Genomic DNA, 13,139 nt, shown 5'->3' with positions numbered 1-13,139 from the left:
CCCTAGGGAAGATTTTGGCAGCAGCCTTGACATTCAGAGTAAAGAAAATGCATACACATATGTCCTGTTCATTCTCTGTTAGACCACCCTCGCTGATTTCTCACTCTTGCCTTACTTTAGGGGACCCCCACCAATTTGAACAGAAGTTTAATTACCGCCGCCCTATGTATCCCATCCTAAGATACATGTGGGGGACAGATAGCTATCGGGAGAGCATTAAGGTAAGAGAGGTTTTCATGATACTATTTGCTTCAGGTCAGCCTCAGAACCATTGGTACGTGATTTGGCACTAAAATATCTTCTTCTTGGGCTGGGACTTACAGGATTTGGCTGACTATGCCTCTAAGAATTTAGAAGCTATGAATCCCCCACTGTTCCTCCGATTTCTTAACCTATTAATGAATGATGCTATCTTCCTTTTGGATGAAGCCATACAGGTAAAAAAGTAAATATTGTGTGTGTTCCTATACTGTCTACAGTGATCTCAGTGAGAAGGGCTTCAGCTCATCAACCTTGGTGGTAGTGGGGTGGTAGTGGAGAAGTGTTTGTTATGTTTTGTTCTGGGTTTTTTGGTTGGTGTGCATTTAGATAAGTTCTCTCTCAGTCTTTATCTCAAGCTGACCTCAAACTCATAGGAATCACTTCACCTTAGCCTCCTAGAGTTTTAGGGTTGCAGACATAAACCACTACAACTGGCAAAAAGTATATCGCTTTGACCTGCTAATTATAATAGAGTAATCCTTGCTCTAGAACATTCTTGCACACTGGTGTATGTGCTTTATAATAGTGTGCCCAACACTTTCTATACAGCTTTCTAGGTTTAGCATTTCACTAGATCAAAGGTCATTTTGGACTTGGGTGGTTCTTTGGATGAGAGTTTAAAAGATGGTCTTGGGGGCTGGAGAAACAACTGAGAGATTAAGAGTACTTATGACTTTTGCAGAGGACCTCAGTTCAGTGCCCAGCACCTAAATGACAGCTCACAAACACCTGTAACTCCAATTCTAACACCATCTTCTGACCTCTTGCAGACATGTTGTGCACATACATACACATAAATATTTTTTAAGTGTGATAAAGACAAAATAAGCTATACCAACAGGCCAACAATACAGGAAAAAAAATCATAGGATCATAATTTTGGTCAGTGACTGTGAGACTTACTTACAACAGAGTACCTGAGAAAAACCACCTAAAGAAGGAAGGATTGTTTCAGCTCCAGGTTACAGAGGTTTTTGGTCCTGGCTTAGCTGTGTGCTCTGCATTGGGCCTGCAGCAGGGCAGGAGATCAGAGTGATTAGGCAGTGACCCTCAGGAAGATGGCGTGGGTTAGTTTGAAGGTAGCCTACAGGACAGTCAGGAGCTCTAGTTGATAACCACTAAGTAACTTGTGCTTGCTTTGAGAAAGGAGTCTGCCTCCCACTCTTTTCATAAGCCTGCACTCTGAAACTTAACCCAGGCTCTCTGAGGAAATGAGAACAGTTCCTGCTATAACCATCTCTGTTAAGTAAGAACAATATGATTCAGGGCGTGAAGCAGATGGCATTCTCTTAAGCTAGGTTAACTCATCATTTTCTGTAACAGGAAGGATGAGGAGAAGGGAGGGTTTTAAGTAGTGATGATTCCCTCTGGATATAGGGTCTATTTGTAGAACTTTAGTTTTGAGGCTTTTGTGTTGTATGTGTATGTTTTAGGTAGTTTTGAACCTTTTGTGTTGTATGTATATGTTTTAGGAAGGACTCCATTTTCGTGTCATCCTTGTGGTTTAGCCTGGCTTCCATACGCTGCTCCACTGATCTTCCTTTCCATCTCTGGCTATGCTCCTGGCTCTGGGCAGTATCTAGCTGTTTACACAAGCTGAGACAAATCTGTATGAAGACACTATTTTTTCCTTTCCAAAAGTCCCTTAAAATGTAGTTTTATATTGTGTGTGTCCACTTTCTACAGTGTGCAGGTGGAGGTCAGAGGACAGTTTATAGGAGTCTGTTTTCTCCTTTTACCATGAGGGCTCTGGGTACCAAATGCAGTTCATGAGCTTTGATTACAAGCACCTTAACCCATGAACTACTTTGTTGCTCCTCCCGAAGTTCTTAGGCTTTAGCCGTACAGTGACAAAGGCTTCACCTGGCCTCTAAACTTCCCAGCTTTGCTGACTGGGCTTGGTTTTTGTTGTTTGTTTTTTAAGATCAATGTGTATAAGTGTTTTGTTTCCATATCTGTATTGACACTACATGCATGCAGGTGCTTGGGAGAAGAAAAGAATTCTGTTTCTTAGAGCTAGAGTTACAGGTGGTCACATGGTGCAAGAACAAGTGCTCTTAATCTCTGAGCCACTTCTCCAGCTCTGGATTTTTTTTTTTTTTTTGGTTCTTTTTTTCGGAGCTGGGGACCGAACCCAGGGCCTTGCGCTTCCTAGGTAAGCTCTGGATTTTTTTTTTATGTGTATTGTTTTGTTTGAATTATGTACATGCATATAATGCCTATAGAGGCCAGAAGAGGATAGCAGATCCCTCAGAACTGAAGTTAACAGGTGGTTGTGAGCCACAGTGCTGGTGCTGAGAATTAAACCCCGATCCTCTCCACGAGAGCAGCAAGAGCCTGTAACCATTGAGCATCCTTTCCAAACCCAGATGACTGGATTTTAATTAAGCCCTATTAAATGTCATGGCCCTTCAGTTGCATTTCTCTTATCTGGTTTCTATAGTATTTGAGCAAGATAAAGATTCAGCAGATTGAGAAAGACCGAGGAGAATGGGAGAGCCTGACGCCAGAAGCCCGCCGAGAGAAAGAGGCAGGTCTGCAGATGTTTGGGCAGCTGGCACGTTTCCATAACATCATGTCCAATGAAACAATTGGGACCCTTTCCTTCCTGACATCAGGTAAGAACATGAAAGTATGCTGTCCCCAAAAATGGAGAAATCAAGGTCTGTTTTACTGAGGGATCAGCCCAGCTCAAAATTAAGAGTTTAGAATCTAGGACGGGGTGCAGCTCAGGCAATAGAGTGCGTCCCTCACCTGTATGAAAGCCTGCCTGGTGGCACACACCTGTAATCCCGGCACTCCGGAGGCTGAGGCCGGAAGCTCACAAGTTACAGGTCATCGGCATTTACATAGTTATAAAAACATAAGTGTGTATGTGTGCACGTGTGTGTGATAGAGCAGCCAGAGAGCAGGAGTGAAAGGAAACCATCTAATGAGAAATGCAGAAATCAACTTTTAAAAGCTCTTTTAAAAACTTTATCAGTTCAAAGAAATCAGAGAAGATAAGGTGGCCACAAACCAAGAACAAAAGCCACAAATGACAGAGAAGACATTTTTATCTTTTTTTTTTTTTTTTTTGGTTCTTTTTTTCGGAGCTGGGGACCGAACCCAGGGCCTTGCGCTTCCTAGGTAAGCGCTCTACCACTGAGCTAAATCCCCAGCCCCCCAGAGAAGACATTTTAAATATTAAAAATGTGACTTTAAAACTTTAAATATTTAGTGAAAGGGTTAAAAAAGTAAATTCAAGGAACACTGTCATTGAAGTGGAACAGGAAAAAAAAAGAGATAGAAAGTAGAAGAGAAAGGATAAGGGAATGAAAATGAAGTCTCAAATATAGGTCAGATGTGGGAGCCATGGGTAAAGGCCTGTGCCACCAAGTCTGACAACCTGGGTTTGATCCCTGGGAGCACCAGCTCCCACGAGTTGTCCTCTGACCCACACACACTTGCTGTAACACATGCAGGTGCACACAAAAATGTAGTTTTAAATATTTTAACAGTGTTCATGTCTGGGTAGTAGCTTTTCTTTCCTTTTGTTTGTTTTTGATTTTTGTTTGTCTATATTTTTTTCACTGAAAACGTATTATGAAATTAAAAATCCTCAAAGGTCTTGAATAAATTTAAATGTAAGGAGAAAATTATGGCTGTGTTGAGTTTTAAGACTTTGGCTTTTCTCCAGAGATCAAGTCACTGTTCGTGCACCCGTTCCTGGCCGAGCGCATCATCTCCATGCTCAACTACTTCCTGCAGCACCTGGTTGGCCCCAAGATGGGTGCTCTCAAAGTCAAGGACTTCAGCGAATTTGATTTCAAACCTCAGCAGCTTGTATCAGACATCTGCACTATCTACTTAAATCTTGGGTATTTGAGATTGGCGTTGAGCAAGCCTTGGGGATGCTAATATTTTGATAGCAGAGTGGCTGGTGAGCTATTGTGTGAAAATAGTGGGGGAGGCAGGCTCATCTCTAGCTGATAGACAAGGACACCTTTATAGTTTGAAATGGGAGATTTTAACTGGTCTATTCTGCCTTGATCTGTACAAAGATAAACATTTTTTGGTTATACTACTGTTGGTGAAAATATTTTTATGGCTATGGAATACTTTATAGTACAGAAAATGAATGTGGTGGTGTATGCCTGTAATCCCAGTACTTGGGAGTCCAAAGGAATGTGGACCTCTGAGTTTAATGCTAGCCAGATCTACAGAATCAGCTCCAGGATAGCCAGAGCTACACAGAGAAACCCTGTCTCAAAACACAAACAAACAAAAAACCAACATAAGATGAAGAAAGAAAGTTGGATGTCAAGCCAGGGAAATGGCTCAGTCAGTAAAAGCTTGGCACACAGACAGGAGGGTCTGAGTTTAGATCCCTAGGACCTACCGAAAGAGCTGCACGTAGGAGCATGCACTGTAACCCAGTACTGGGACAGCAAAATCCAGAAAGACTCCTGGAGTGTACTGGTCATTCACCCTAACAAAACTGGTGAGTTCTAGATCAGTGAGAGACCACGTCTCAAAACCAGTCTGGCGTGTAACTGAGGAAGACACCCTCATACATAGATATCCTTATGCATGCATATATACATACATACCACACACAGAGAGATACACATACACACAAGATAAAATGCCTTTCTAGTTCAGTAGAGCTCTGGTGGCTTGGAAGTGCTGGGATGATTGTCTATAGCCCATCTGCTCTCTCCACACTGACCTGTGCTCTAATGCTGTTTCTTTCTAATGCTGACCTTTCAGAGATGAGGAGAATTTCTGTGCCACTGTGCCCAAGGACGGACGTTCCTATTCCCCTACTCTCTTTGCACAGACAGTCCGAGTCCTGAAGAAAATCAATAAGCCCGGGAATATGATCGTGGCTTTCAGTAACTTGGCAGAGAGAATCAAGGTGAGGAAGAGGACAGCTTGTTTCCTCAGATAGTCAGTAAGAAACTCCAGACTGCCATTTCAACTCGGCTGCTTCTGCCCTGTTTCCAGGAGAAAAGGGGCACCTTTCTAATGCCTAGAGGCAGTAGAAACAGACACTTCCTCCTAGTCAGTCAATGACTGGAGCAGCCATCTTTCTTCTTCTTCTTCTTTTTTTCTTTTTTTTTTCTTTCTTTTTTTTTTTTCGGAGCTGGGGACGGAACCCAGGGCCTTGCACTTGCTAGGCAAGCACTCTACCACTGAGCTAAATCCCCAGCCCCCTGGAGCAGCCATCTTACTAAATGTTTTCCTGTCCCAGAAGAATAAGAGCAGAAATTAAAGATGTTTCTATCAGGTGAAAAGAATGTGCATTTGTGAAGTCTTTCTTTAGACTAACTTTTCTGTCCCAGTGTTAAGAAAGATTTGAAAACCTAGTGTTAATGCAAAAGAACTTTTTGGAATAAAATGCAGGAGGAAGGGCAAGGCTTGGTGGTACATGGCCATAGCCTGGCACTCACCCAGCTGAGGCAAGAGGAGTCCAAGTTCAAGGATAGCTTAGGCAACACAACAAGTTCCTAACTCAAAATAAGTAAAAACTGGGCAAGGGTGTGTAGTTTGCAGAGCCTGGTTCTATGGCTTTGCTCTGTCCCCTATATTTCTTCTGATGGTTGGTTTATACTGAGATGCATTTAGCGATTAAAATGCTCCGTTGTGCTCAGCTTATCCCCCAGTTGGACAATGGCAGAGCTCCATTAGGAGTGGAGGAGAGGGAAAACACATGGCTCCGATGTCTAAAAGAAAACCTTCCCCTCTGGGTAGTAGTGATGCGTGTTTTTAATCCCAGCCCTTGGGAGACAGAGGCAGGAAGATCTCTTGAGTTCCAGGACTGCCAGGGCTACACACAGAAACCAGCTCCAAAAAGAATCACACCAAAGCAAAAAAAGGCTGACACCTTCTTTACAGTGAGTTTCCTCTTACAGGATTCTCTGTGTAGCACTGGCTGTCTTGGAACTCAGTCTGTAGAACAGGATGGCCTTGACCTCCGAGATCGGCCTGCCTCTGACTCCCAAGTGCTGGTTAACACTGTATGTCACTACCACGAAGCTGAATTTCCTTTTTCATTGATCTGGGCTTTGCCAAAGAAAGCCACAAGGAAGTATTTACCAGCGTCAGATGTCAGAGCACTTTAAAATCTCTGAACCTGCTTATACCAGGAACTGCTTTTAAGCACAGACTGTGTGAGTGGCTTAGTGATTATTCAACTCCAGCCCTCCCACCCACTCCTCTTGCAAATGCCAGCATTCACACGAGAATGTTTAAAAACATCCCCGTCAGCTATGATTCCCAGCAGCTGAGCTCTGTCTGCGTCACTGCGGACGGAGGGTTACTGAGGACCACAATTAAGGTGCAGCAGTTACTAAGCAGTCTGAGGGCTGCACTGTGAGCTCACTTTAGAAACCAGCTGTGGTCTCCTCAGTCTCTTGCAGACCTCCAACAACAAGAGGAGGAGACATATGCAGATGCCTGCGATGAGTTCCTGGACCCCATCATGAGCACACTGATGTCTGACCCTGTGGTGCTTCCGTCTTCCAGAGTCACTGTGGACAGATCCACCATCGCCAGGCATTTACTCAGGTATGCCCGCCCACAGAGCTGCCTCAGGAGCGCAGCCGTGTTAGTTTCATATGTTTGCTCTCCCCGAAGCACTCTGCACAGTGGGTTCCCATACAGCAGACTCATTGGTGTAGCATTTTGCTATCACCTGTTTATGACTTTAAAAGGAATAGCTCTTACTTCTTCCTTAAGTAATCTTAGCTAGGCATGGTGACAGGAGCCTGGAATTGCACTTGGAAGACAGAGGCAGGAGGATTGCCATAACTTTGAAACTCTTGTCATCTACATAGCAAGTTATAGATAGCCAGAGCTACATAGTAAGACCCTATCTCAAAAAACAAAAGAAATTGTACCCACATTATAAAATATCTCAACCTGAAATATGATGCTCTGACCTGAAATTATTTTAATTGTAAAAATATCAAAAATGGGCTTGAGCTGGGGGAGGAGGAATTAGCTCAGATTTTACACTCCCTTCAGTTACTGTATTTGTATTTGGGTATGGTAGTTTGTGTAACATAAACTCACCAAGCTGCGTGCTGTTTGGACAGTCACCCTGCAGATGTCCAGAGAAAAGACAGGAAGGCAAAGATTAGTGGAAGCTCCTCAGTGACCAAGCAACCCTTACCTTCACTTTTGGAAGAGTAGTCTGCAGCTTGAGGAAGGGACGCTGGTAACTGGAGTTTTTTACTGCAGCCCCCTACAGTCAGTTGATTGTTTTTTAATGTGTTTGAGTATTTGGGTACATGTATGTATGCCAGAAGATGTGGGATCCCCTGCAGTTGGAGCTATGGATGGTTGTGTCACCATGTGGGTGTTGGGAACCAAACCTAGGTCCTCTACAAGAGCAGCATGTCCTCCCAACTGCTGACCCAACTTTGCGGTCCCCAGCTTTGTTACTTTTTATTCTTGAGGCAGGGTCATGCTGTGTTACACAGGCTGGCTCAGGCTCGTAAACTCAGCAGTCTTCCTACTTCATCAGTACTTCCAACGTCCTGATGACTTAGGACCACGGGTAAACACCACCGCACCCAACCTAGCCTCTCCCCCTTTCTTAAAGACAGGAGGTCATGCAGCCCAGGCTGTCCTCAAATTCACTCTGTAGCTGGAATGACCTTGAACTCATGATCCTCCTGCTTACCAAGCAAGTGCTAGACTATAGCAGGTGACACCACTGCTTGACTCGCCCCCTTACTTCTCTTTAAAAAAAAGATATAAAGGAGTATTAAGACCATGGTGCCTATTTAAAATATACATAAGTTGATTGAAATTTAAGGATTTTTTAATATTTAAAAATGTATTTTCTGTTTCCTTTGGTATTCTTACACTTTCACTATACGATGCTGTTCTGTGATGTCTATGAGAAGCCTGGTGCTCTCAATCCTGTCAGTCAGTCTTTAAAGTATATCATGATCTGTTTGGAATCAGGGTATCATGTAGCCCAGGCTTGAACTTGCTGTGTAGCTGAGGAGGACTCAGCATTTAATCATCCTGTCTCCCCCTCCTAAGTGCTGAAATCACAGACATGCACCACCATGCCTGGTTTATGTGGTACTGGGGATCCAACTTAGGGCTATGTGCGTGCTAGACAAGCACTCTACTATAATCTTTTATTTGCCTGAGGAAATTGTCATCTCAGAGGCTCACTGCAGGAAAGAAAAAAAGATAACTCACTTTTTCTAGCTCTTTCTGAACTCTGGCTGGCTGGTTCAACTCAGCTGTCCTGGCCCAAAGTCCTCTCCAAGCTGACTGATTCAATCTGGCTTCTCTCAGCTTCTCACTGACTAGATCTGCTTGGCCTCACACTAACTCTGGCAATATGCTCTAATACTCTGGCTCATTCTTATTCTCCAGCTCCAACTGCCTCTGCTGCACTGCACTGACTCCCAGCCGACTGACTCAGAGATCTGCATGCCTCAGTCTCCTGGGATTAAAGGAGCGTCTGTTTTCCAGCCAGATCACACAGACCTAGAAGGGCTTTGGATGAGATCCCTTGCCAGAGCCCTGTTGCTAGATTAAAATTCCCCTACACTCTGCCACCTAAGCTATATCACAGCCAGTCTTGGTCTTTCTTTGTTGGTTTTGCTGTAACACACACACACACACACACACACACACACACACACTCACAAGTGAGCAAATGTGCATGTGAGTGTGGCACTTGCAAGTGTGGATGTAAAGCAACTTATAGGAGTTAGTTTTCCAACCTCGTGGGTCCTGGGGATCAAATTCAGATCTTCAGCCTTGGCAGCAAACATCATTACACACAGGGCTGTATTGCTGGTCCCAGCTTTGTTTTTTTGTAGAGCTTGGAATCAAACCCAGGACCTTGTACATGCTGAGCCAGCACTGTGCTATTGATCAGTTCTCTCAGCACTGAACCATCATCAGCATTTACTTGCATAGCAATCAGCTAATTTAATCAAAAGTCAATTACAAGGCCTTATCTCTTAACAGTTTATAGTGGCCTAGTAATCTGTCACTAAAATTACAAGCAGTGAACCTTTTGGTGACATTCATCTGCAGTGCCAACCACATGGAAGATTTACACAGGGAGGTTATTGGTGTCTAGGAATTTGAAGCCAATTTGAAGCATAACAAAACCCCATTTCAAAAGAAGGAAACCCCTACAGATGGTGAGTTATGATAACACAAGTGTCTAGGATTTCTGATTTAGAGAAATCTAAAGGTTGATGACAAAGATAGCATTTAAAAAAATGTTTAAGATTTATCTTATGGATATGAGTGTTTTGTCTGTATGTGTGTAGGTGTACCATGTGAGCCTAATGCTCACAGAGGTTAGAAAAAGACATTGCCCCCCCTGTAACTAGAGTTAGAGATGGGTATGAAACTCCATTTAGGTACTAGAAATTGAATCCAGGTTATCAAGAAGAGCATTCAATACTCTTACTTCTGGCCTATCTCTCCCACCCCAAAACCACTAGGATCAATATCTGAATGGCACTGGGAAGGTGGTGGCACACACCTTTAATCCCAGCAGTTGGGAGGTGAAGGCAGGTGGATCTCAGAGTTCAAGGCCAGCCAAGGCTACCCGGAGAAACATTGTGTGAACACTGAAAGAAAAATACAACAAAAACAAAACAAAAATCTGAATGCAGTTGAATAAGGTTTATTATGAGGTAGAGACAGGGTGAGTGAAGAAGACTCTCACATCACATCCTGTTCATTTCCTTCTTTCTCACCCCAGAGTCGAAGTTACAATGCACCATGTCTTGAGCCACAGGGCAAATGGGATGCTCAGACGCTCTACTCTGTCTTAGGGTCTTAGAACTTTCAGAAGTAACTCACTTTTCATTCTCCTCTTGTCCTAGTGACCAAACAGATCCTTTTAATCGTAGTCCCCTTACCATGGACCAGATCCGGCCAAACACAGAACTGAAAGAAAAAATTCAACGGTGGCTTGCAGAGAGGAAGCAACAAAAGGAGCAGCTTGAATAAATACTGTGAACTCTGCCCCGGGAGCGTGGCCGGGCGTAGACCGTTGCTTGTGCTTTCTCTCTTTCTGCCTCTGATCCTCTCCCTTTTCTTTGTTCGGTTTTGTTGGGTTTTTTTTGGGGGGGGGGGCGGTATTTCATTCTTTGTTGTTTAAATTAGAAAATTGTTCTTGTGCAAATTATGATAATTACGATTTTTAAGACCTTGTTGTTTCCCTGGCTCACAGGAAATTCTCCTCACAGCATCTTTATAAATCATCACTAATTTTCAGCCTCCGTTTTCCTACACTTCTTACTTCCTTTTCTACCCTAAATTATATTAAGTCCAACAGCAAAAATGTCCTGCCATTTTATTCTTTCCCTTCCTAAGGACGGTTCAGACATTTTTTTAGTGAGCACTGCTTTTAAGTCTATGATGTCAGTCCTTCAGTGCCAGCTGATGGCATCCAAGCCCCTACTGTCCTGGGTATTTACTACCCATAGGGTCTGGGCTCAAGCACCTGGCCTTACTATAGCTCTGTAATACTGCAGAGTTGCTTTCCAGATAAATGCAAATACCTTAGTGTGTGTATAGATTTTCTGGCTGATGGATGAGGTAATCTTATACGTTTGTATTATCTTGTCACTTAATGATACCATCACAGACATTCAAGTAGCTGTATGATCTTTCAGTGAGTGACAGTGATATGTGGAACTTCCAGTAAGAGGATAAATAAGCCGTGGGGCCCTTTTCTCTTTTGTGCTCCAAGGACTAGGCCTGGGTAAAATAGGCAATAAATATTGTATCTATATGAAAATGTCATTTTAGGACACTTAATGCAGTATATGTATGTGTTAAACACACAGATACTGTGTCCTTTTTTTTATTGGTCTCATTTAATTGAGTGCCACATTATATCATGTCTTCCCGAGTAAGATTTATATAGTGTGTGGCAGTGTTTTCTCACTTACTTGTTCTAGTCAGGTAAAACCCGAAGACTATACGATGTATATAGCTAGTGTTTGGGCTGTGACCTGGCTTCTAAGAGCTGCTTCTCACCTAGCCTTAGTTTATCAATTAATAGAGATTGAAGCAAAATCTTGCCCCCAAGCCGTTTTAAAAATCTACTTATCTCTGGGTAGTTAAAAGTGGTTCTGCCCCACTTCTCCAACTGTTTTGCTATAAGGGGCTCAGTCCTTTGTGGGATGTTTTTATATCAGTATCAATCTCAGCCCAGAGGTGTAAAGGACAAGAAAATGTGGCTGTGACTTCTTTTACAGAACATTACTGTTCCAAAAGAACATACAAAAGCAGTGTTTCAGTTCCAACACAGTTGCAATAAGCAGTCCTTTGTGTGTTTTTTTCTTGTTATCAACTGGAAAACTTGTGATTAGAGAGAGCACCTCACTCTGGCTATTAAAGAATGTTACCTGTTGTAAACAGGGATGCCTCAGGCATATCTGTAAATGCCAAAAGGTTAAGGCTGATTCAGTGTGCCCCTGGGCCTTTAGGTATATATTGACAGGATTTCTTTTCTTCAGGTGAACTTCATTTCCTGTCTGTAGTATTCTCCTTTCCCTCTCTGGCAATGAACTGCATATGAAATAAGCTTCTACCCGCTGCTCTTAACTTTTCCAAAGCTAATGTGGGAGGATGCTTTTACACTCTTATTTGAAAATGAGGGAAAGCCCAGTTTTACAAGTGAAAACTGGAGGAAAATAGGTACAGACCCTCCAGAAGACAGCTGTTCCCAGCAGCTTTCTGGCGGATGAGCTCTGAGCTGTCTCTTGTCTCTGTCTGTATTCTGAACTGAACTGAACCTTCAGACTGTAAGCCTCTTTGGCAAGTTTGTGTTTTGTTTTGTTTTTTAAGCTCTTCTGATACTTTTCTATGAATGGCTGTGACACCACTGAGGCTGCTGAATACCTTTAATGACAAAAGCAAGTGTGTAGCTTAAGGCCACTGTTGGTGAGGAAACCAAGTGTCCTCTGTGCCTTCTTTCTGTGAACTAATTTAAAGAAATCCAGAAAAAGAAACTCTAAGGACTCCCAACCTGGTACAGTAAGACACATATGTGCATTTGCAAAGGTCAAAGGGTGTCTTGTCTGGAACTCGGCCGCAGCTGTAAATCTGTTAAGACTTCCTGACATGCCAAGTTTTACGTGATGACTTTGCTGGAGGACAAAAGGAAAGTGAAGACTTCAGTCAGCTCATAACTCACCAAGAGGCTAATACTAAACTTGGAAAATCATTTAGAGTTCAAGCAGTTGTTTGTTTAATATAGCTTTCTGTGGGTGTGTGAAAATGGAGGGCCGCTTGAGAAGTAGCCTAACAGAACAGGCGAAGGTGCCAGTTGCTGCTCAGCACTCCACTCTACAAAAGCTTCATTACTTTATTTGGTTCTGGTTGCTAAGCAGCCATTGGGCAAAGCCCACTGGGTACCATGACAAGCCAGACTGATGCCACATCATTGGCATGTGAGGAAATAGTGCACATGTTCTAACTGCTAAATGGGGAAGAACCTAGAGCAGAAAAGGAAGAACAAAACAGCAAAAAGGTTGGACTGAAATCAACTCGATCGACAACTGTATTTGAAACATTCCAGGAAGGTTACTTTTTGTCAGACTTGCCTGGGGGGAGTTTGCTCAAAACTTGTATTTAATAAATGAGCAGCTGACTTACCACCCTTGTTATCCCTTTATTTACAGTACTGAAAGCGAGTGGCAACCTGGTATGGTGTCTGCCTGTAATCCCCACTACTAATGATAGGAGGATTGGAGGGTGAGGCCAGGCAAGGCTACCAAGTGAGTTCAAAGCCAGTCAGGCATCTTATCAAGACATTTCAAAGGAAAATTTGGTAGAGTTTGCTTAGCATACACATTGCTAAATCCACTACCACAAAAAGAAATAGT

At 43.0% G+C, this 13,139-nt stretch overlaps 1 protein-coding gene across 2 annotated transcripts in view; it reads left to right on the top strand.

Annotated features, from left to right (window-relative positions):
• Positions 1-12,911, top strand: part of Ube4a (ubiquitination factor E4A) — a 42,123-nt gene extending 29,212 nt beyond the window's left edge. The window contains exons 15-21 of one of the 2 annotated variants that reach the window (XM_006242938.5): positions 121-221; positions 324-437; positions 2,705-2,879; positions 3,941-4,121; positions 5,014-5,161; positions 6,656-6,813; positions 10,125-12,911. In XM_006242938.5, the coding sequence (XP_006243000.1) occupies positions 121-221; positions 324-437; positions 2,705-2,879; positions 3,941-4,121; positions 5,014-5,161; positions 6,656-6,813; positions 10,125-10,251 (1,004 nt within the window). In that variant the 3' untranslated portion in view covers positions 10,252-12,911. 2 annotated transcript variants of the gene reach the window in all.
• Positions 12,912-13,139: the final 228 nt, after the last annotated feature.

The sequence above is a fragment of the Rattus norvegicus genome, chromosome 8, assembly GCF_036323735.1.
Source record: "Rattus norvegicus strain BN/NHsdMcwi chromosome 8, GRCr8, whole genome shotgun sequence".
In the NCBI taxonomy this organism is placed as follows: domain Eukaryota; kingdom Metazoa; phylum Chordata; class Mammalia; order Rodentia; family Muridae; genus Rattus; species Rattus norvegicus.
The sequence above is the reverse complement of the archived record's forward strand: the minus strand, read 5'-3'. Positions and strand labels throughout refer to the sequence as shown.